At 40.0% G+C, this 25,069-nt stretch overlaps 1 protein-coding gene across 4 annotated transcripts in view; it reads right to left on the reverse strand.

Annotated features, from left to right (window-relative positions):
* Positions 1-4,506: 4,506 nt before the first annotated feature.
* The window catches only part of CLTC (clathrin heavy chain), a 69,882-nt gene continuing 49,319 nt past the window's right edge, over positions 4,507-25,069 (reverse strand). For 2 of the 4 annotated variants that reach the window (XM_073665593.1, XM_073665591.1), the window contains 20 exons: positions 24,523-24,686; positions 22,548-22,673; positions 21,488-21,630; positions 21,142-21,376; positions 20,896-21,018; positions 20,650-20,795; positions 18,718-18,901; positions 18,440-18,632; positions 17,635-17,792; positions 16,893-17,057; positions 16,704-16,811; positions 16,393-16,560; positions 16,124-16,273; positions 15,853-15,984; positions 15,614-15,724; positions 15,351-15,521; positions 14,710-14,931; positions 11,868-11,888; positions 8,398-8,473; positions 4,507-5,928 (listed from right to left, as the gene is read on the reverse strand). In XM_073665593.1, coding sequence (XP_073521694.1) covers positions 5,804-5,928; positions 8,398-8,473; positions 11,868-11,888; positions 14,710-14,931; positions 15,351-15,521; positions 15,614-15,724; positions 15,853-15,984; positions 16,124-16,273; positions 16,393-16,560; positions 16,704-16,811; positions 16,893-17,057; positions 17,635-17,792; positions 18,440-18,632; positions 18,718-18,901; positions 20,650-20,795; positions 20,896-21,018; positions 21,142-21,376; positions 21,488-21,630; positions 22,548-22,673; positions 24,523-24,686 — 2,921 coding nt within the window. In that variant the 3' untranslated portion in view covers positions 4,507-5,803. The remainder of the gene's footprint in view (positions 5,929-8,397; positions 8,474-11,867; positions 11,889-14,709; positions 14,932-15,350; positions 15,522-15,613; positions 15,725-15,852; positions 15,985-16,123; positions 16,274-16,392; positions 16,561-16,703; positions 16,812-16,892; positions 17,058-17,634; positions 17,793-18,439; positions 18,633-18,717; positions 18,902-20,649; positions 20,796-20,895; positions 21,019-21,141; positions 21,377-21,487; positions 21,631-22,547; positions 22,674-24,522; positions 24,687-25,069) is intronic. The other 2 variants (XM_073665594.1, XM_073665592.1) reach the window with 1 other exon arrangement.

Genomic DNA, 25,069 nt, shown 5'->3' on the forward strand with positions numbered 1-25,069 from the left:
ATATCAGAATCTGATTCTGAGTCAGACTCAGAAACGGATTCGGGGGACATCTCAGGGGAGGACAGAGCAGAAGGCAACTTGGAAGACGTGGACAGGGATGGAGACCTTGAAGAGAACGGAGAGCGCGTTCGCTTTTTGGGTCTAGCCCGATTTGTCCTTGTGAGCACGGCGGATGGGTGCCTGCGAATCCTGCGGAGGAAAGCTCAGAGCGGTGGAAGCAGCCATTGCAACGTTTACCCATTCTATGACATGGACCAAAGATTGTGAAGCCTTGGTGAGGTCTGATACTGAATGAGAAAGGGCAACAGCCCACCCCAGCAGAGGGGGTGTGCTCTCGTCTCAGGTGGCAGGGGGCTCCTGTGAGGATGACATGGTGGAGGGGCTGCAGGTTGGACAGAAGGCAGAGGCCTGGCGGACTCTTTTTTTTTTTTTTTTTTATTACAGGGGGCGCAGGCGTAGTGAATTATATTGGGCGAGGGATGGGAGAGAGGCTCCCTGCGCCTGTGCATATGTATGTGTTTGTGTGCCTGGGATACTGCCGTGTGGCTGGGATGCTGCTGAGGAGGGCTAATACTGTAAAAAGGATTAGCCTGGGCAGAGCTTACCCGGGCGGATGAAGGATCCTGTCAGATGTGGTGTGCCCCAGGAAGGAGCAGCTGCGGTCCAGCAGGGAGGTTATTGCGTCCGTAGACCGAGATGTGGCAGGGGGAAGAAGGCCACTTGTGATGAAAATGGCGAGCTGCCCCATGCAAAACACAGGAATATGAGGGGCGTTCCCGTACAGAGTGCGGGAGAGCCAAAGGGACCACCCCCATGAACGTCAATGGTCCGGAAGGCGTGCGGGGAAAAAAAAAACACGCCGAGACGCTTTTCATACAAGAGGGGGTGTGTCCACCGCCCTCTTGCTGGCAACAGCAATGAAGTGGGTGATACAGTGGGCGGGCCAGAGTGACGCTAGAGCAGGGAGCACGTCGGGACAGGCCGCATGACGTTGCAAGGGGGCGTGTCCGGGAGCAGGTCGAAGCCGGGGCCTAGATTTTGAGCCAGGAGTGAGGAGCTCTTGGAGGCATCGGGAATGAGATAAATCCCGATGGGTCCCCGCTGCTGGGAGGGGAGGCAGAACAACACTGCATTGGTGGAGAGAGGCACGGTACATGACGCTGTCCTGTCTTACGTGCGTCCGGTCCTTTTCTCCGCATCTCGGGACAAAATCAGTAACCCCGGGAGTAGGTCACTGAAAGGCGTCCATCCCGCACCGTCCCGGACAGTGCAAAAGATGGGATCGACCCCTGTGAAGGGGGAAGGTCACTACTAGTGACCCAGTCTTCCTCCCAGCCCGCTCCGAGGAGGGGGCTGGGGATGGGAACAGAGACAGGACCGATTCTCTCCGACCATCCCGAACACCGTGAGGTGACAGGGAAGGGGTCCTGCCTCGCAGACCAGATAGTGGGCGATACCACATTGCTCTCTTGGTTGCACCTGTACGGGAAAACAGGGTGACACATTACACCCCGTTACCCTGGGAGGGAAGAATCTGAAAAAGAAAGGGAAAAGATTAATAAAAACAACAGGGTACCTGACAAGGAAAAAAGACAGATCTGGTATCAGATCCAGGTCCGCCTCCTACTGACACTAAGCTTAGACTGACAAGTTTGGTGGCAGCCGGTGGGTGTATACTGCTGAGAAGCGAATTCTTTTTTTTTTTCTAGTATAGTGTCAGCCTCCTAGCGACAGCAGCATAAACCCATGGTTACCGGTGTCCCCCAATGAGGCGATAAAGAAAAGATCTTTTCCTTATTATAGTCAAATTAATGTCATTCCAACTTGACATTAGATTTACACAGCTGCAAATCCAATGCATATAGATTTAAAAAAACAACAAAAAAACACATTTCTGATTGCACGAAAAGGTGTTATAGTATACTTATTATAGCTTTACTGCTTTCTAAAAATAAAAAATAGCACAGTAGGGTGCACTGTCTTTTTATGGATTCTACGTTGGAGCTTCCAACATACTATAGATGTGTAGTGGGCCTGAATGACTTCAGTGTGGCATATTGGGATAGTTTATACTGCAGCTTCACCAAACCACAAGGACCATGAATGGGAAGGAATTGCAATAGCAGGTATATTGAATAGTTTGCCATTATATTAGTGTAGTCTAAGGACCAACTGATGCTCAAAAGTGTCATTAGCCAAATATTTGTTTTACTCACTTATATAGCAAAAGTAGTTTCCACAGCACCTTACTGACCCCATTGGGGCTCACAATCTAAATTCCCAACTCGTATGCTTTTGGAATGTGAGAGGGAACCAGAGTACCAGGAGGAAACTCAAGCAAACACGGGGAGAACATACAAATTCCTTACAGATATAGTCTTTGGATGGTATTTTTGAACCCATACTGCCCTATCACTATATACTAAATAAAACAAAAAAAAATAAAAAAATCATTGGGACAGCCATGCATATAATAGCCACGGTACAGTGCCTTGACTGTGGTTTAATCGGTTCTACTGTTACCTAATGGCCCCAACTGACTTATGGGGTTCGGCTGAATTACAATTGTTTTCCACTATTTTTTTCGTGGCACTAGTGAAGATGTGAACATGGAATTTTCCACATGAAAGGCCATTAGTAGAATCCTTGGCAAGAATCTAAGGCTCCCTTTAAGATTTGTTATAAGTCTGTAAGTGAAAAAAACCTTTTGTATGTGGTGATTAGCCATTGTTGAAAAGACAAAATATACAGGCTGAAATCAGTGGAAAAGTTCAATTGTGTAAAAATCTCTCTATATTGCATATGTTAACCAGGAGAGGCAAAAATCTGGTATCGAATGTCAACCAGTATGATTAGTTGCCTGGTCTGGAGGGGAATAAGTTGCCAGCCAATTTATCTGAAAGACAATGGGGTCCTCCCTGTAACTGGTCAATTTTACAGGAGTTGATAGCTACAGATGAGTGTTAATCACCCCCCACACATTAGCCTAACCTCAGCCAAACCCACCGATAGACGTGAGGGGGGTTTAACCCCATCAGGACAGGGCAATTTTTAATTTTTCCGCCTTTATTTTTTTTTCCTCTTCTTCCAAAACCTATACATTTTATATTTTTCAGACTTGTACTTTTGAATGAACCATTCATTTTACTGTATCATGTGCTAAATAAATGAAATTGTGAAAAACATGCAATTTTTTGGGGGGGGGGATTTTTTTCATGGTGTTCATGGTGCAGTAAAAATGGCCTGGAACCCTGGTTCTATAGGTCAGTAAGATTACAGAGATACAAAACACACAAATCTAAATATATTTCTTTGTTTATTTAAGTGGTGAAAAAATGTCAAAAGTTTGTTAAAAAAAAATTGCAATTAAGAGTTTTTTGATTTCTCTCATTACTGTTTACCAATTGGGTTAATTCGTTTTACATTTTGACAGAACAGACTTATGAACTTGGCGATACCAAATATGTATTGTTCTAAAATGGAGGGTGATTCAAACTTTTTTTGCTAGCTTCTTTTGGGGACTTGAAACTGATCGTCCAATCACGTACACTATATACTGCAATACCGACAGCTGAGCCGTTGCGGTTTTTGGCCGCATGCAAGTGTGCTGGGTGTAAATGCAGCTTCAATCTGAAAAATGAGTGCAGTTATTTAGTGAAATGGCTTACACCGCCAGACTATTCACCTCCACTGTGGCTGCATCAGTGTTTAATAATCATGTATGGATTGGTAGAAGCTTGTCAGTCCCAGTTGTCTAAAGAACAAGAAAGATGGAGACTAAGGCTATGTTCACACTTGTGTTTGGATGTTCATTTGTTCCTAAGAAGGGAACAGACCAATGGAATTCATGTCCAAAACGGATCTGTTGTACTGAATTCTGAAAAACAGAACAGTCAAACGGAAAATCCAAACAAGAGTGAACGAATCCTCAAAAGATCTAAAATCGATGCAAACTGAACAATTTGCAAATATATAAAAAAAATAATTTTATTGCCCACTTTTTTTTTTTTTATATTCGTAACCATTCTAATAGCTACACTTGCAGTCCACAAGAATACATACAAATGGTTTGTGTGGCCCCAGCCTTATGAGGCAGGCAAAATGTCAGATGCCTGAAGTCCCATAGGTATAAAAAACCTGACCACTGAAAAGTGAGCTATACAGGACAGTAAAGGCCCTTACACATTAGACAATCATTGGCTGAAACCACCGATAGCATCAGGATTGACCAACAGTCTAATATGTATGCAGGCCTCCAGATCTCACCTGGCAAGATGTCAGGAAAGAAGAATCTAGCATGTCCGATCCTTTTGTTTTCCTTGAAATAAGCTATCGCCAGGGAAGTCTGGCAGCAGATTTCTCTCTAAGAACACGAACGGTTGACTGAGCAGGGCGCTCCTGTGTGTGTGGTAGTCGGAGACAGACAGGGGTCCGCCGAATTATCAGACAAGTGTTATCTATTGTGTATGGGGGGCTTAAGTGTCAAACCAATGTGAGGCTCAAACATTGTGAAAACTGCAGGATTCATTTATTACTAGACAACATTCCAATTTTCAAGGGTTTCAGTCATGGGCAGAACCAAGCTTTTTAAGTACAGAAAAATTGCGGGGTTAAATAAAGACAAAAAAAAACAAAAACCGAAACTCATATTGTATAATATGTCCACAGTTCAGTATTTTTATTTCATTTACTTATTTTTTTTTTTTCTTTTAAATCTGTCATCTCAAATTGCACAAACAAAACCGAACAGCATTTATAGTTGTTGTTGCTTAAAGTCTCTCATCTGTACACTCAAAACAGTGACCTAAGAACACCACAATATCCAACATACAGAAACCTCGGGGGCAGGAGAAGGGAACACAGACTGGAATTATGGCGCCTTCTTTGTTCCTGAATGAAAAGGTCCCACAAAAAAAGCACAGGATACAGCACGACATAGGGCCATCTGTTCATCATGGAGTGAGCTACACACGCTAGCATTATCTATATGCGCAACTGAATATTCCCTTACGCCATGGATGGGTTTTTTCCTCTTAAGCAGAATTGTCTGGTATGTTGCTAAAATTAATAGAGTCACACAACAAAAGTGGTATAGAATATGTAGATTAGTGTTCTTTTGTCATCGGCAGTCTTGCATGTGGAAATAGAAACATTTTCTTTTTTTTTTCTTCAGAATATACAAGTAGATTTATATGCATTTAGATAAGACAGTACATAAGCTGCTTACAGACATCAATTCTGAGAGTCAATATTAACTTTTCTAACACTAAGAGTGCAAATCAGATTCTTCACAACAGACTGTTAGCATAATTAACCCCTTGGCTGCCGGACAGTGTCTCTACAACTGTTTTTACATTTCATTTTTTTTTTGTTTTAGGTCATGTATTGCAGGTCCTGTAAGGGATTGAGAGTTGTGTTAACCTCTCTAACAGCTGAAGCTGCTGCACCACATGGAGCCCCAACTACTAAAAGTGTTACAAGAAACGCTCATAAAAACAAATAAAAGAAGAAAAAAACAAAACAAAACCACAAAGCCAAGATAAAAAAAAGCAACTAACATACAAGATTGTAATTTTGTAGATTATGGAATGTGAAGAAAAATAATTAAGGGAAGTGTGATCCAAATACACTGTAAAAAATAAATTGTCCTTCATGGAAAAAAAAAAAAAAAAAAAAAAAGGATTAAAGAATACGATGCCAATTTCTGCAGCTTTTCCCTGCTATGGGACAGTAGGCGGAAGAGGGACGGTGGAGTTTCAGTAAGAAAATAGCCCAGGTTCAGAGATTCCAACCCTTTTTTTTTTTACATGCTATATCCAAATCCTGGTTGGGGCTGCCCATAGGCAGGTGCGGTATAACCATAGCCAAATGCTGCTTGTGGAGGTACTGGGACACTGGGTCCTGCTGTCAGCATCAACTGGGGCTGACCTGAAAAAAAAAAAACACCACGACAAAGGTTACATCAGAACAAGTCATTAAGACTCAAAGAAAAAAAACAAAAATGTCAGCAATAATTTCCTTTTAGTTCTGCTTATCTGGTCTCAGGGGTACAGAGATTTAATAGAGAAACCTCGTCATGCTGTAAGGGAAGCAAGCATCAGAAAATTGTCTATTGTTTAAATAAGGTTTTTTTGTTATGTGTAGTTAAAAAAGCTTGGCAATGTCCACTTCATATAACTATCTTTATTAAAAGACAAAAATTAGGCTATGTGCCCACGATGCAGAAATGCTGCATCTCCCTGGCAGGAAAAACACATGCGGATTGTACATGCGGATTGTACATGCATTTTTCCTGCCAGGGACATGCGAATGTGAAGCGTTCTTCACATGCATTTCCGCATGCGGGTTGACAAGCGCTTTCCAAGCAATTTTAGCATCACTTGAAAAGTGCTTGACAACTTGGTCACACTATATAAATCCATGCAACCGGCATGGATTTATATAGTGTGACCAAGTTAATAGTTGAAAAAAAAAAAAAAGGTAAAAAAAATGTAAAAAACCCAACTAAATCAGCGGTCGCGTGACCTGTCACATGATTAAATGATGTCATGGCAGGTCCTTTCACACCACCTCGAGCCGTACAAGAGACCAGAAGCGGCAGAGAAAAGACCGCGGGCCATCAGAAGGTGAGTATAATTTTTTTTTTTTTTTTAAGTTTTTTTTTACAGGTACTATGGTATCCGGGTCTAGAGGAGAGTCTCCTCTTCTCCAGACCCGGGTATATACGCACATCGAATTGCTTAATATCCGCATGTGCACATGTAGTCATGCGGATATTATGCGATTCAATCCAAGTCAATGGCGGCAATTACGCTGCGTGTCCGCAAAATTAATGGACATGCTGTTTATTTTTCCGCAATGATAATCCGCAGCAAAAATTTCCGCAGCATGTGCACAGCACATGCGGATTATCACTGGGGACCATGGGGGCACATATTACCAAGCATTTTTTTAAGCGTTTTCGCTGCAGAAATTCCGCGGCAAAAACGCTTGAAAAACGCATAGTGGATACGCAGCCGTAGTAATCATGCAATTTACACACAGCCTACTGGGGCTATAACAGGCTCCAACTTGTTATCCTTTAGGAAAGTTTTCAGCAGGTTCTTTTTCAGCAAAGGCAGGATTACAATGGCCCCCGTCTCTCCTTCATAATGATCTTTGCACATGCTTATTAGAGATGTCAATAAAAATAAAATAAACAGAGCCTGTTCATTGTGGCCAATGTGCAAGTGTTGTTTCCTGAAACAGCAAGTTAAAGACTGAAAAAGTCCCAATGGTCAGTGTGAAAATTAGAAGATTTAAAAAAAATGTTAAAATATAGAATGTAATAAGGAAACTAAACCCCAAGATCAAAACACTGCCAAAAAGGTCAATCACCTAGAGTGACGCTGGGACAAGCCAACAGGGTACAGCGCCGGACTAGTTTTGTCTCTGCCCGTGGTGCCTGGCTGGTTTTCGAACTATATAATTTTTTCTAATACACTGGAGCGTTTCAGAGAAAAATATAACTCGTTGCAATCATGCAGCCAGGATCTGTTTCATGTTGCTCACAGTTTAGGCAGAATCAATCAGTTGACCAGTTCCCTATACATTCAAAGGGATACAGTCATCAAGTTTTTGCTACGTAATCTGAGAGCAGCATAATTATAGGGAAAGAGCACCTGGTTCCAATGATGTATCACTTACTGGACTGGTTGTCGTAGTTTTGATAGTCCCCGTTTTCTCTGTTGTAGATGTAGCAATGCTCAGAATGCTGAGCTGTGTATAACCCTGTCCACAACACTGACTGACAGCTTCCTGTGTACATTGTCAGTAAGATGCTATTCAGGAGTGTAGAAGGGGTTATACAGATTAGCCTGACTGCCTGGCATGCAAGACCTAGTCAGGAAGTGATAACCGCCTGCTGATAAAACACTGATTGTTTTGAAACTACAGCACAGAGCCTAGCAAGTGACACATCCCCTGGAATCAGAACTGCTAGCCCAATATTATGCTGTGCTGAGATTAAATAGCAAAAAACTGCTGATAGATTACCTTTAACACAAAAACCACGATATAAACAATAGACAGTACACTAGGTACACACTAGGTAGCAGTCAGGTGCACATTAATTCGGCTGACAACCATCTCAACCAACTTTCTCTTACACCTGAGAGCTTAACTTGACCACGTGTTCATGCGTTTCAATGGGACTTTCATCTAATAAGTATTCCTTTAAGGGGTTCACATGCTGTCAGTTACAGATTTAGCAATGTATGATGGCTAGCTTTACCGCTGCTCAGAAAATGAGAGCCAAAAGGTGTATATACAACATTAATACTTCTCTGCTATTAGAAAAACAGTAGTCTGTATAGTAATCAGCATGCAGCTCATGTGAAAAGTTAAATTAGAAATTACCATAGACAATAGGCTGCGTTTCTGTAGCTTGTTCCTCCTCTTTTCTAAGGGATTCAGATGCATCCAGTTTGTCAACCTTTAAAACAGTATAGGAAATCATATTAATCAACGACATCACCATAAGATATAAAACTGAGGATCCTATAATAATAAAGACTAAAAAAAAGTGGAAAAGCCTTAATATTCAGATATATTTTAGGAAAAGATTTGTATACATACACACAATTTGTGTGTTATGCCATCAGCAAAATTGAGCCACAGACAAAAAATTCAGGATTTAGTTATGAGCAGTCACGATAAATGCACATCAGAGAAACATATGAATTATTGTGTTAGCAAGTCTATATAGAATGACTAGTGGAGATGTAAACGGGCCAGCCCTGAGCGATATTCTCGGTAACCACATTAAAATGGAGCAATGACATCATGGCCCAAGTTGTAACTTGCAATAGGTCTTCACGTCTTCATTCCAAAGCCATATTTCACGAATAGCAGTTTTTAAGACTTCTGCTCTGTCTCATGACAGCAATATGATGCACCATATGAGGTTACAAGAACGAACATCCTAAACTCAAGCAATGCTTAAATCAGCATGCAGGTCATTCACATTAGTTCCAGACTCAAAGTCTAACACTAAATATTAGGCTATAGAAAAAGGGTTAAAATAAATGTGGAATATATATAAAAGTATAAAAATGTCCCCTGACCTCCATTTATAGCCAACATTCTTCATTCTGTCTGATCATCCCTCACATGTCCTCCTCTGTGATCCACAATATGAAGCTAAATCGGCAACTGCTGCAGAGTGCCCAGGTACCGTTTAAGGGTTAATATACGGGGCCTCCGTTTGGGAAGTCTGTATAGATGAGGCACTCTGGGATTTCGAATATATCTTCCTAGACGCCTGACATGCTAGTGTCAGAACAGGAGTACTGAAGACTTCTGATCATAACAGCCTGGAAGACACCACCTAAACAATTTGTGCACGTGGTCCTGCTCTTAATGCAGGCAAAGCACTGCTACACATGCAATGATGTAGTGTTACGGTGTTAATCATGCCATTTAACCACCATGGCCAAACTAAGGGAAGGCAAACAAAATCAGCTCCGATATGGCCAAAACAATCTACTTCTACACCCGAAACACGAGTAGACAGTTACGCATACGATGCAAGCTAAGGTGTGAATATTACCATATGCTCCTAGGATTGCAGACATCACCTACCTATGGAAACAGGCTTTTATATATCACATTATGAATATCAAGCCTTCAATACCTTCATATTGCTAACCATATTTAATGCAATCCAAAAAGACAGACATGGGAAGAGATAAAATACAATTGTGACTACCGACGTTTGTTTTCACAGTGTAATTTTATACTTTTATTCTCAGCATATTCTATTAGCTTCTTAGTGTTTTCCCCTAAACTCACATAGCAATAGATCTTTAAATTCTTTTGTATGTAATCTCTCCTGTAGCCCACCATGACTTCTGGATGGGGCCGAATGGCAAAGCATGTCGCAAGCGACTCACATAAGACCGGCAGTAATTGTACAGGGAAAAGGCATAAAGGCGTTGGATTGCAACCATGCGCGCTTACAGGGATGCCACTGCTATGCCTACTCTGCCCTGGCGCCTCGTGTCATCCATGTAAACTCCAGCTCAGTGTAGACAGACCTGCTATGAAAGGCTTTTCCACAGAAGCAGCAGCACATTGCAAAAAAGTTAAAAAGAAGAACTCCTCTGGAAACATGCATTTAACGCCATTTGCGTATTAAGTGTAAAATGTGTGCATGAAAAGAAACGGCAACAGAACTGAAGCAAGGAGTGGATTCTGAAAATGGAGGTGGCCATACGGGCTCCTGACAAAACGCAGCCAACAGCAATGCTTGCGCTATCATCTCAAGAACATGGCGATGCACTGGCAAAGGCTGTCAAACTCATGCTGCTCTCCAATAGTGCAACACCACTGCAGTTCAATTACCTGGTTTGTTTTCACACAAACACACACGCTCACACTACATTGCTTTAGATCAGGCACAGAAGGATATTCCCCTGCTAGATTTCCAGAGCCCAGTGGATTATTCCTATGGTGTCAGACCGCATGCCAAAAAAAACACGATAAGGCCATGTTCCCATGTAGCGTAAACCCTGCATTTTTTTTTGTGCAGAAAATCTGCATTTAATGGTTCAAGCAAAGTGGATGTGATTGAATGAAAACTCATACCCACTGTGTTTAAAAATGTCGCAAAACTGTGCAGTCTTTGTTGCCTTTTTGTTGCTTTTATGAGGAAACAGAAAAATCGCATGGAAAAAAATGCAATTGCATTTTTAAGTGTGAAATCCCAGTGTTTCAGCATTAAAAACGCATAAAAAACCCCCACTGCATCAAATCTGCACCTGGATGCAGGAAAAAAATAAAATAAAAAATAACACAAAGCAATAAAAACGCAATGCAATCACTGCAGACTGCTATTGCATATCTTGGTGCAAACACCACAACATTTTCCGCACATGGAAAAATGGCCTGAAAGTATTACAAAGATTTTCAGTCTACAATTTGATCAACTAGAATCTCAAAAATACTTCTATGGGGGCAGTGCGATTTAAGCACAGCAAACAGTTTTAGCCAAAACACCCAAAGACAGAACGAGAACAGTAATCTTCGAACTGCTTTTAAAAAAGTTATATATATGAAAATTTTCAAGAAACTATAATACTTGGGCAATGGACCCAGACACCAAAAGATCTGGACACAAGAGGATTCACTTCTGTGGCCTTAGTTTTGGCTACTGCAGAAAATCAGTATTTCAAAAATAAGAACCAAAAACTGGATCACAGTTAAGATTTATTAAAATTAAGAAAAAAAATTGGAAAATCTGAAGGATGTGCATATAAGCTACATTTAGGCAAAATAATGCTGGCAATTGATGTACTATGTTAAAAAAGCACCAATATTGAGTCCCAAATATAAAATATTCTAGAAAAAAAATTGGACATTTTGTGAAATATAGATATCTAGGTAAAATGGTATTCCTTATTGCACCAATTCTCTACTCCTATAGCATAAACCTTACTTGGGTTGTACCAGTTAAGGAGTCAGCCACCTAGTGGTGCGAGCCGATACTGCACACGACATATGCATCTCATCCTTCAGATTTGTGACCAGGTTTACATTAGTAACTGAACCAATACCTCACGTCTTCCTGATATTAGCCGATTAGTAGCAAAACACTAGAAACAACCTAATTCTATCTATTTTAGTCTTGGTATTCTTAAGGCCAGCAGAGGCTTTAATGAGTGTTTTTTTGAGGGGGAGGAGAGGTGGAAAAAAAAAAAAGAGGACAGCAGCAGCAAAAAGTAGTAATTGTAGTAGTAAAAGAAAGGAGGTGGTGTGGGGAAACGCATGCAGATTCTTTAGACTTAGTCTTCCAGGTTTAAAGACGGAAAACAAGAATCAACTTTCACCTTTTCCTTTATTGCATCAACCTGCAAAGGAATTCAGAGGGTGCAGCTTAGAAAATCAAATTTCACATTGAGCATAACAAAAAGGAAGAATAAGCAAAGAAACAAAACAAAACTGCGGCTGTTAGAGAGAATAAAATAAATGGAAAGGTGATCAGGAGAGGTAACAGGCATGGATTTCACGGTGTCTGATGCTTAAATCCAAATAAATCTGCTAGCAGTATACAGTTAGAGGTGGCATGGGTGCATTAGAGACCAAAGAGGTGCGTAGGTACATCCCCCTGTTAATAGTAAAGGAAACCATTCTAAGACCTTTAGAGGAATGTATTGTGGTTGGTAAGCAGATACTTTACCATTTCTCACCCTGGTAACACAATAAAGGCGTTCTCCAGAACTGGATTCATATTCAGGTGTGTAGACGCATGGATTGTGGTGACTGCACTATATAAATGGCCATCTTCTCACAGGTATCTACGTACTCAACATATCTATATACTGGAAGGAGGAGGCTTCAGCTTCGGAACTGAACCGCAAAATGCAGCAATTAGCAATTGTCGTTGAATATACCTTTCATTTTTTTTTTTTTTTTTTTATTAAATCCCTTCAGTAAAGTTGTATACGCAATGAAACAAGAACTTGTTTCATACTACTCAATTGCCATTTTACCTATGCCTGGTATAAAACCATTCGCAAACGGGCAATTACCAAATTAGAAACCTACAGCGAGGTGGAATAAAAAAAATAAATAATTGCCAAAATGGTGTCTTACTAGCAGCATTAATCACAGATACAGTTATCAACAGGCAGCCATAGCTATTCCGATTGATTAAATGGTTTAGGCCAGAATACTGGAATAAGAAGAAAAAAAAAAAGTTTAAAATTTGGCTCTGGTTGGAGCTGGGGTGGGAAAGGTCGTAGCTATGTCCGCCCATCAAATTATTCAAAAGTGGCGGAAATTTTTTTTATGCCAGAAATGTTATTTCAGTCCACAACTGGAGTAACATTTCTTGTGAGGCACACACCACTGAAATTGTGCCGAATTCATTCAGGGCCATGTGCTTCTAAATGAATTCAGAGCACGACCCTCATTAAGGCTACCATTTCGTACACCGCTATTAATGAATTGGGGCCATTGAGATTTGTTGTCTGCTACCTAGGTGGCCAGATCTTTTTATACAAAATGTGGAATGACTGCAATATTTAAATACAGGATAGATAAAAAAAAAAAAAAAAAATAGCATCAGAAGAAGTACTCCATTTCTAACAGGGCTATCCCATAAACAGAGGATAGATGACAAATGACGACTGCTGACACCTTCACTGATCCCGGGCCCATAGCGACCCGGTGTGTGAATGTAGCAGTAGTGACCATGTTCGTCCACCACTCTTGGAGATGAAGCAATGGACACACAAGCTCAGTACTGACCTATTTACAGAGATGACTTTGGGATCCACCAGTCTCATGATCGACGGGGGTCGGACCCTTAAAAGGAACTCTGTCACCCCCAAAAATGCTAATTAAATCACTTACACAGGTATATAAAAAGAACTTAGCCCCTATAAAACTCATACATGTAGTAAATATTTTAGTGGTCTAGCGGACATAAAAATAATAATTTGCCCCAGCAATTTTCAAACTTCGCACTTTGTAAGATCTTTATTGACATCGTGTGATGCCCGAATTCAATCAGCAGTTCTGTACTACTGCACGCTGGGCTCAGTGTCAGTGAGCGCTTATCACTGGCTCCTGTTTGGAGTACAGTACAGAGTGGCAGCGGCCGACAAGAACCAGCGATGAGAGCCTGCGATGATACTGAGCAGCTGAGCTCCTGCGGAGCCTGTGCGGAGATGCAGAGCAGATGAGAGCGTTCAGGCGGCGCTGATAAAGAAACTGAGGGGGCACAATGGTGCTCTGAACCCTTGCCACACCTACATACACACACTTTTTTTCCTGGCAACTGTACCACTAAAATCTATACTACAGGTATGATTTTTATAGGTGTCAACTACCCCACATACCTGTATTAAGTAGCTCTATTAGCGTTTTGGGGTTGACAGACTCCTTTCAATGCTTGGCCTTTTATCAGCCATCCTGTAGCATGCCTGGCTGCTGTGTAAGCAGATACAAGAGGTTGTCCAAGAGTTTAAGAGGAACAGAACTGCAGAAAAAGGGTGTCAAAATTCCTCTAGGTAAATATACTCAGACCAGCATTGACTGCTTGAGCATCGGCAGGAGGTTTAACAGGTGAGGAGTTTTTCTTTACATTTCTGCAGTTTGTAGACTACCCCCTTTATTACATGCACACTTCTAAGATGATTATTGTAAACCACGATTATACTAAGCCAATTCTCACAAACCTTGGCGACGCATTCATTCTAAAAGGTATTTCCCACAAATATTTACTCCTGTTTATTTAGTGATACCTGTTAAGATTGATGTGATCCCCATTGATTAGTCCCCAATCCCCTTGTTACAGCATAACTGGCATGAGTAGTTTGTATGGAATAGCATTAGTAGACTGCTTCAAAGGTAAATTAGAATAATTCTTTATCATACTGATGTACCATAGCCAAAAATACAAAAAATATATTTCTGAACAAAACTTGGAAAAGCTATTAACTAATTGCTATAGCAGGACAAAAATCAGGTGCGGATTCAACACTGGAACAGCTTATACGACCGAGCACCTCAAACGCTCTGGCATACACGTGCATAAGTGTTTTTTTTTATAGGAAATGTATTGAATAGGACACCGTGCTTCTGTTCCATTCCTATACGTTCTTTATTTAGGATATTGCATTTGACTTTCTGCACCTTCTAAAACTGAGCACTATTAGTTCTTACCTTGCTTAAGTATTCCCTCATGACCTGAATGAAGTAGGGCATGGCAAAGTCCATAATATTGTGCCTCCATGCAGTTTCCAGGACCACATCTGGCCGCAGTAGATCATAACATGTGAAGAGACAAGCTGCAAAGCACTCTTTCTTCTCTTCCAACAAAAACCATTGCAAAAGTTCCTCTGCCAGCTCTGTGTCTTTGGATTCAGAGGCATACTGCATAGCATCCTGGAAGAAACGGTAGACAACATCAACATATTTAGCATTACTGACACTGAAACACAGGTCATTTTACTTAAAGGGGTTGTTCAGGTATGGCAAAAAAATATGCAGTTGCTCTGGGACTGCAGACTTGTGAATAAGCACAACATGCATAGCGTGCCTGTCGTATATGCAAGTCTGCAGTCACACACCTTGGACAGCCCCTTTAACAAAAAAAACAGATTGAAACAAAGCAAGTGACCATCTAGCTATGATTAGAATGTATGACATCTGATTACTGCCTTGTATTCACCACTGACTAGTGGACAAAAAGGAAATTACTCAAAGTAGATTTTAAAATCTTTGGGAAATTTAAAATTTAATACGAGTTGTATAAAGTCTGCAATGGCACTAAGGAAAAAAATAAGCCAATTCTTCCCATATACCTTGTAGAGCCGGTCTTTCTTGCAGAGCTCCACACTCTGCTTCCAGCGGTTATTACCCTTGAATAGGTATGCAGCAATCCTCCTAAATTCAATAAGCTCGTGCTTCTCCAAACGTTGAGCAAGGGATATGTTGTCAAAGTTGTCATATGCATCTATAGATGTACGAAGTGCCTAGAGAATGCAAGAGAAAGAAAAGTAATCTAACAAATGGAACACTACATAATTAAGTAGCATTAAAGTGATACATGCTGCAAAATAATTACCTGGTAGTCCTCTTCTGTTATGAAAAGGTTGTTAAGAGCCTCATTAACGGATTTATTGTTGTGATTCTGCACGGAGCGGAGGTATGGTTTTACAAGAGGGAGCTGCTTCACCTTGGAAAAAAAAACAAAACAAGTTTTAATTTAAAAAAAAGAAGAAAAGAAAAGCATTACAGAAACAATAAGGACTATTATACCACTAATTAGTCCAGACCAGACAACAAACAATAGTGTGAGCTTACCTTGCTAAAGTAGTTGACAGCGCGGGTATGGTCCAGTCTTGGAGATAATACCATCAGGAGATCATTCAGTAATAGTGGCTTGAATTCCAAATAGAACTGTATTGCTCTGTAATACAACTCCACATTGGCCACCTTAAAAAAAAAAATCAAAACACACAGATATAAAAAATAAATCAGTATTAATAATTTACTCTGACTTCAGTCCTACACAAACACCTACAGATAATAGTTTTTGCTCAATATGCACAGCATACAAATTTGGAAGTATTACCTTGGTGATAATATCTTTGAATTGTCCTTCCTTCCATGCGTCTGTCGGGTGGCTCATCATTGTGATAATGGCATTATCATACTCTTCATATTTATCATAAAGGAACACCAACTCTGCCCAAAGGTGAGCTTGCTCAGCTGCTCTGAGAACCTGTAAAAAAATGAGTATATAATAAAATATACATATAGACAAACACGTACATACCATACACGTGATATAACAATACTAGTTTGCTTTAATCTACATGTACACGAGTTGATGTGATTTACCTTGGGAATGTTGACTCTGGACCAGAAAAGCTCCAAGTGCTCTCTCATTTTTTGTGGCTTGAATTTAGAATACAGAATGGCAAGCTCGGTGAACATGCCCATGTGTGCCCTCTCCAGTCCCAGAGCGGCTTCAAGCATGGTGATAAGCTCTTCAAAATAACCACGGTCCTAAACAGAGAAGAATTTTTTTTTTTATATACACACAATTTAATAGGTTTAAAGACACTTTCCTTCAAAAATAGGTAAATTCAGATCCAAGTTTTAATAGCCTACAAATAAACAGAAAAAAAATAATATATGTCTCTAGTTACCTGATAGTAGTTAATTAGCTCCTCCAGCTCATCAGCATGTACCACAATGTGAAGACCACACATTTGGGCAAGGCGGAATTCCTTACCATCAACACAAGCAAAGCAGACCTGGTAAAAGAAAAAAAAGTAATGAAATATTCAAAAATGACTTTGGGGGGGGGCATAACTGCTAAAAGCTGCTTGTGTCACCTCCTTCCATGTGCGCGTGCTGTTTGCCTTCCGTGCTCCATCCACAGCAGCTTGATATTCTCCCAGATGAACTAATGTGGATGCCAACCGGCCAAAATTTGAGACATTATTGTAGAGAAGCTTGGCAGCATCATACATTTTCTCATCATAACACCGGTCACCAACCTATTAGGAAAAGTAAATGTGAATGGTAAATTAAGTAATGGTCTTGATGCGCATAAAAAAAAAAAAATGCAGATTTAGGCTAATACTACACTAGCCTCTAGTCCAGCCCACTGGATTACCATGGAAGGGGCAATATAATCCACAAAATAATCTGCTTGATAAATGAAACTTCATAAACTCAATTTTATGATGATAGCATGTCAAAACACTAAGACATCTTTTAGTTTTAATTTAGAAAGCTAAAACAAGTGAAAAGGTATGTCTGATTCTTAACTAGAATGGAAGTCAATGTAGAAAAGATTTCCCTCTATATATCAATATAAAGTGAAATTCTAACTAGTCCCTGGGAAGGTTGCTGTAGCTGAATTCAGCACTTGCCACCATAATCCCCCAATCAATAGAGCTAAATTGCAGAGAAAGGGTGGGTTGGAGAACTGTGCCCCAGCTACAAAACATGTAATAAGGATCCCTCCACGATAAGCTTAAATAATTTGGATGCTTCCATGTTTTTAAACACCTTTACCAGGATTATGCTGTACAATAGTAACTTTTTACACTTGCCATAAATGAACCTTACTTGTTGAATATGAGCATTGTTTGGTCCATTAATAAATTCTTCAAGTTCTGTGAGACGGTTGGTTTTAGCAAGAGCAAAGATGAGTTCTGTTTCTACATAGGATTCCCTTGCCTTCTTGCGGGCCATCTGCAGGTATTTAACAAGTTCTTCCCAATTACCTAAAGATAATATAAAAAAAAAAAAAAAATCATGTAAACATAATGCATCACTTTTAATGAAAAACAAACATTTTTATTGTATTACTACTGCTGTACAGCCCAACAACCCCTTAGCTTTCTTTACCATAGTGATTACTACATAAAATCAATTAGTTTTAGCATTTACTAAATATACTATTGGCTGGGTAAGTTCTTAATGGCTTGTGTAACTTTGTTAGATTTGCAACTTCTTTGAAAAGTTGCCGGAGCCAAGCAAGGAGGGGCTTAGGCTTTTCACAGACCAACAAAGTTACTATGATTCATGGCAGATGTTGGCTCATTTCAATAGCTAAGCCAGGCCCCTTCTCTGCTACAGCCAAGTGCAAAGACTGAGAAGTAGGCTGGCTTGGCTATTGGCATTTGCAATTAGCCAGCTCCCTTCACAAACTGCATAAATGACGTGCTGCCACAGGAAACTCTTTTCTTTGAAATGGAAATTGAGAAATTAGAGGGGATATCTCCGAAATAAGGAAACTGATAAATTTGCAGCACATCGGTTACATAACGTATTCTTAAACATATTTAGGAATATTTGTTTTATCTGTACAACACCCATTAAGCAGGTTTCACACGTCAGCTATATTAAGTAGCATTAAACACAAACATACCACTAGCGTTGGCAGCCTGTACGACTTCCATGTAAGAAGAAGGATCATCTGCTTTAATGTAGGAGTCAATTGCTTCTTTGACCATTCCTTTCTGAAGCTGAGCCTTTGCCAGTTGGCTCCAAACGGCTGGCTCATTGCAACGCTCAGCAAATTCATAAGCACGGTCCAAATTTCCAATGTGCTCAATCAAAACCTAAAACATAAGATATTGTCATTACAAAACTCAACACAAGTGACACACATGGCATTAAGACAGGTTATAAAAGGTATTGTCTAACCTGGATGGCAGAAGTGTTCACATCAAATTTTCTGAAAATGGCAAAGGCTTCCTCGTAGAGCTCATTACTGATGGCAATGTTTGCAATGTCTGGAGCATCATAATTATCCAGCCGATTTATATATTCCATAACCCTGGTACGATCAGCTTTAATAGCAGTTAGGATCAGCAAGTTCTGTAGATTTCTGGTAGAGGAAAAGTGGATGATCAAAACTAGATCAACCTTTGTAAATTTGATTGACTAAATGTTTTACATACAATGTGGTTTAAAAAAAAAAAATAAAAAAAAATCCATCACCGGAGTTGAAAAACTATCAGTCCTGAACCACTAGAACACAAGTCCTGAAACTATTGGTCAATACATTTTTGCAAAGATGTAGACGAGATTCCAATCTTCAGGTTAATATCACACAGATAAACTATTTCTAAGAGTAAAAGTTATGCCCACTTACGTAGACTGGTTATTACATTTTCTCATTACGAATAAAATGAAGAATTAACACTGCAAAAAGAATGAAACTTAAAACATTTCCCATTGATTTGTTTCTACAGCTTTTATGCAAGTCTCTAGGATAACAGCCAGCAAACAAACTGTGGTGTGAACCTGCAGTTATAGCCCCTTCTACCTGACCGGTACTATTGGCTAACCCAAAAGGTAGCAGATAAATGAAAGAATAAAAGACTGCGGAATTATAAATCACAGAATTTGTTTGCCATCTATTACCCTAGAGATGCTTCTGGTCCTGCAACATATGTCCTGCTGCCACAAAGACAAGTAATCATAGTAAATGGACATGTGCCAATCCAACAGGCTTGGATTCCGGCTGTTGGGTCAACGCCACTTGGGGGATGTAAGGTGACCTTAGTCTTGCGACGTAGCAGTGTGACATTGTGTTTTTATGTCGCACAGTCACATGTCAATATGAAGACCCAACCTTATTTTGTAGAACAGTTGTAAAAACAAAAAAGCTTTTAATTAAAATTTGGTTGTGAAAGTGTACAGAGCCTTCAAATGTATTGTACGGATATTGCTAGTGAAAAATGCAATGTGAGATCCTGTGCCACTTACACATTACTGCTGCAACATCTAAACCACAAACTGCGATGTGTAGCCACTACCTTAATATTGTTGCCACTGCACAGATAATCTTGGCAGCAAAAAGGTGTCTCTACAGCACATATGTCAAACTCTGGCCTGCACGGTGAGTACATTTGGCCCTCAACATTGGGAGGGTCCCCCAAGTATAATTGGCCCTCGACGCCAAGCAGGACCCCGTCCGGAATCGCAATTTCAACTAAAATGCCGATATAGTTGAAAGCAATGATGGAGGAGGGAACGTCTCTCCCATCATTTCCCCTCGTCATTTGACCACTCAGTGCAATGACATCATTACAATATGCCCGCTTTATCAAAATGTAGAGGATCTAAAGACACCATGAAGAGACCAGACCAGTGGGGGAACGGGCAGAGGTGAGTATTTTTTTTCTATATGGGGCGCTATGTGGGGCCCCGTTATACTGTATGGAGCACTATGTGGGGATATCATACGCTGTTTGGGGGAACTTTTGTTTGCATCATACTTTATTATCTGAATTATTCCAAGGTTTTTTATACTTTATTATATATTTAAATTGGGCCATATGCTTTTACTGCTCTTCCATAACATATTATTCCAATATTTTATTTTTAAAATCTATTTTTTAAAATGTACTTTGTACGTAGCACAACTCCTTTAAGTTATCTTTCATATGAAAAAGTTCATATTTGAGAAGGAAAAACTTTATAAAAAAAAAAAAAAAAATTCCCCAATTTTTAAGAAATATCGAGGTTGGCCTGTGACTTTGTCAAAGCTTTTAATTTTGGTTCTCTGTGTATTAGAGTTTGACATCCCTGCTCTACAGTATTCTAATCAAGCATGCTTTCCAGACGTACCTGTGTTCACTGAATACTGAATTATCCAAAACAATCTTTTCCAATAGCTCAATGAGCTCATTAGGAAGGTCTGCGGTCATGAAAGCTTTTACAGTAACAGACACTTCCTCTGGATCTTGAGTTTCTGACAATGCGGTTTGTACAACCTGGAAGGTAAAAACATTGCTTTACTTAGAAAACAAAAAGCTCAAGGTGCAAAAATGCTTGTGGTCTCACCATATGACATTAACCAGTCATGGAACATACCTGATCAATAAGAGGCCTTCTGAAAGGATTGCTTTCCAGCAATACACTTGCCCACAGTTCAGGGTCTTTTCGGCGTACCAAATATCTTGACAGACTTTTGAAAAGTGAATTTTCATTGCAAACCTAAAGAAAAAGAAAAAATTGCTAAGAGGCTACAAACACTAAAGGAGTCCTTACACAAAAACCGGTAACAGAATTTCAACGGGACAAACAATAAGTTTGGTTGCACAGATTAGAAGTACATACATTGATCAGCTCCAAGTCACACTGTCCCCTCTCGTATGCCACACATGCTAGATGGGGGTCTCTCTTTTCACAATACTTTCCAACAACACGGCTGTCGTAATATGGATTTTCACGAAGGAAACGCTCCGGGTTGTTATTACTGTCAATGTAAATCTTTGCCAAAGCATTGTGTGTGGCTGGCTCCTCACACCCTTCATGGATCCTAGACTCCAACCATGGCAGAAGCAACTTTAACCTAGGAAAAATAAAAAACTAATTTAGGAGACATGGTGAAATAGGGTAAATAGTCCAATAATGGCTCACTAGAACAGTAGAATGATGCACTAAGGGAATATTAGGCACCTACCGGTTCCTTTTTTCAACTTCAGCAACAAGCTCATCAGTGGAGAACTGACCCCTCACCACAAGGATGAGGTTCTTGATCACATCCTCAGAGCAATCAACATCAAGCAAGCCACCAATAACCACAGGCAATCGGCTAGGATTAACCTTACCAGAAAAAAAAAAAAAAAAAAAAAATCAGTGTTAAATCCAAAAGTGGACAATGCCTAAAATAAGAATTACAAAGGCTATCTCACAAATATTAAGTTTTTAAATGAAAGCCAGTGGGTCTGCAGGGGAAACCACAACTGGCCAGACATGTCCCCAGAATTGCTCTTAAGTGGAAGACATCCCCACACCTAAAAAAAAAAAAAAAAAAATACCCTTAAGCCCCCGTCACACTAAGCGAGATCGCTGCTGAGTCACAAGTTTTGTGACGCAACAGTGACCTCAGCAGCGATCTCGCTACGTTTGACACTTAGCAGCGACCAGGCCCCTGCTGTGAGATCGCTGGTGGTGTCGGAATGGTCTGGACATTTCTTTGATCGTTGAGGTCCCTCTGGGTAGCATGCATCGGTGTGTTTGACACCTTACCAACGACCTTGTTAACGACTCAGAAACACATAGGCGTGCATCGTTATGGGTCGCCGCATCGTTGCTGCGTCGTTGGGAAGATCTGACAGTTTGACATCTCACCAGCGACCACATAGCGACGCAGCAACGATCCCTGACAGGTCGTATCGTTGTCGGGATCGCTGTAGCATCGCTTAGTGTGACGGGGCCTTTAGCATGGGGCTTATTTATCCTTTTCACTTTTAGTTTCATGGGATAGGGTCAAAATAAAAGCAAACGGAGAGTACCTTTCATCTTAAAAAAAAAAAAAAAAAAAAAAAGAACTGAAAAATAAATTTTATGGATGTTACCAAAGCAGCTGAAGTATTATTTTTCATTACTACCATCACCTACAATATATTGCAGAGATCTAGTTCAACCAAAAACTTAGCCAACAATTACAAACATACTAGAGTGCACAGTAGGACAAGTAGAGAAACAACGCACAAATATTTACAAAACAGATTCCTTACCTTTTGTACGTAGATCTCAATATACTTCTGCAGATTATTTCTGTACAGATACAGGACAAGATCATGGACAAAGTCAAAGCGGTCACATACAATTATGAGTGGCAGCTGGTCTGTAAGTTTAGCTTCCTGCAAGGATGCATAAAAGAGGACATGTAAAAACATACAAATCTACATTACCACTAGCTATGCTAGAATTAGTAACTATTTTGTCGCTTAACACTAATGTTAAATAATAGTAGATAAGTAACACTGAATTGCAAGGTGTTTTTTTTTTGCAAACTATAGATGACATTTTCTGACATCGATGCATGCCATAAAAAAATATTGCCACCAATATCAGATTTAAAAATAAAGTGTGCTGTGGACAGTTTTCACTGCCATATTGGATTTCTGAAATACTAACAGCACGCTAGTTTTCTAAACTTAATTTCTAAAACCTGAAAATGTCCTTTTTTCCACATAACAATCCTACATACACAATTACACCAAATAAGTACAGTGGGGAAACCCGCATAAGATTTACCTTGTACATGTCCTGCTCATTCCACAGACAAAAGGAAAAGCACAAAAAATAACTTCCATCAGGAAAAGCTTAAAATACATTAAAAACGGGTCAAAATGGGGTACTAAGTCTAAAACTTGTAATGACAGTTCAAGCATTAACAAAATAGAAGAACTGCAACTAAATGTATTAGGTTATTCTATTAGGTATCCGTTAAAAAAAAATCTAAATAGCACTGGAGCTTCATAGTTTACAATCTGGCTACCAAAAATTGGCCTCTGGATGCACAAGCCATGTGCTCTCCTGGCAGGTCTGTTTAGTAAATGCTTGTATTCTGTAAAATATAAGTATTCAGGAGCAGATTTTTTTAGCACTTTGTGTCATGCCATTTTTGTTATGCCTCCTGAAAACTTATAAAAGGAAATGACAACTGGTTGCGTCCAGTATGATACTAGCATCACTGATTGGACAATGATGGGTGATTACAAACCACATGCAAAGCTGGTAACACCAAGTTGTCAACTAATTCATAATTTTGCAGTAGGAACAGCAGAAGGACACCACATTGTGGAGTTATATAAAATGCTACAGAAGTATTAAAGGTGTTTTCACTACGTTCTGTGAGGATTCTCCAGTCCGGGAGCCAGGAGGGGGAAGTCATGTGACTGTAAATACGCGATTTGCATACTTCTGGCCACATTCCGACTAGACTTTATCCGGCCTCGCTCAATACAATTGCATTAAGCAAGGCTGCCACCATTGAGTCCGCACGTGACTTCATGTATATAAGTCACATACTTGCAGTCACGCGTCCACCGCCTGCATCAGAGAATCCTCAGAGCACGCAGTGCGTATGATGTGAGGATTCACAAATCTGCAGTCACATACAGTGACTGCAGACTTGTAGCCTATGGACAGACAACCCCAACTAAACAAATAAGTCAGGAGTCGTGACAGGTCTTCTTTTATAGTTTGCCTTAATACAGTCGGACATGTTCCTGAGATGTGCGAGAAGGTAAATTGTCTGAGAGGAAATGCTTTTTCACAATTTATCTATTTGCATTTCTTGCCAAGAAAAAAAAAAGTTGTATTTCTGGTAAAATTAGACTTGTTATATTACATCAATCATGGTGGACAAACAACATTGTGTTGGCTGGCAGCAGAGTAATTTTTTATTTTGGTGTATACACTTTTCCCACTATACAATCTACTAGTAAAACGTCAAAAGAAAAGGTCAGAGGATGCCTTTAAGCGGCAGTGTAAATTGATTACTATTTTCAACATGTAACTAGAGCAGCTCCTCTTCTCTAGAGTCCAGCTGTGTCTGACGGTGGGCGCTTCACTCACTACAGCTGCTACAAAATGGAACTAAGGGAAATTACTATTATAATTTTCAACACTAAATTATAAAACCACATTTCTCAGGAAATTTAATGACACATTTAGCTAAAAGATCCATTCAATCGCAATTACCTTAAGGAAGTTTTTCACACGCTCTGGATCATAACAGTTACTCTCTCTGCAAATTCTCTCAACTTCTTTTATCTGGCCGGTTTTGCAAGCCGCCTGAATGTACTTGAAGTGAACATCAGGATCTTGGCTGAAGTTAACAATAGAACCCAGGAAATAAAACAGCCCTAAAGAAACAAGATTAATAAAGTGCATTATTCACTACTTCTCTGGGTTTGGACCAATAAAGTTACATTAAAATAAATCCAATATATGGTAAGTTTACAAACTATCCTGTGCAGTCAGTAAGGATTATTCATATTTAATGTATTGCACAGCCAATAAAGTCTCCTTACACTGATAGGTCAGGAAAGTCACTTCATAAGGAGAAACATTACCCCTTAGATTCCAGTCAGATGCCCATCATAGAACCAAATCAGATCCCATGCTTTGCACTGAGGAGGGGCAACACTCCGAAACACATGTCTGCAAAACTGAAATTCTGGTTTGGTTTTTATCCGAAGTCATGTGGCAAGGCTTGTTAAAGGATCGATAATGACTTTTAGGATTG

The sequence above is a fragment of the Phyllobates terribilis genome, unplaced genomic scaffold, assembly GCF_046119375.1.
Source record: "Phyllobates terribilis strain yellow unplaced genomic scaffold, ASM4611937v1 Scaffold_2__4_contigs__length_985480577, whole genome shotgun sequence".
In the NCBI taxonomy this organism is placed as follows: Eukaryota; Metazoa; Chordata; class Amphibia; order Anura; family Dendrobatidae; genus Phyllobates; species Phyllobates terribilis.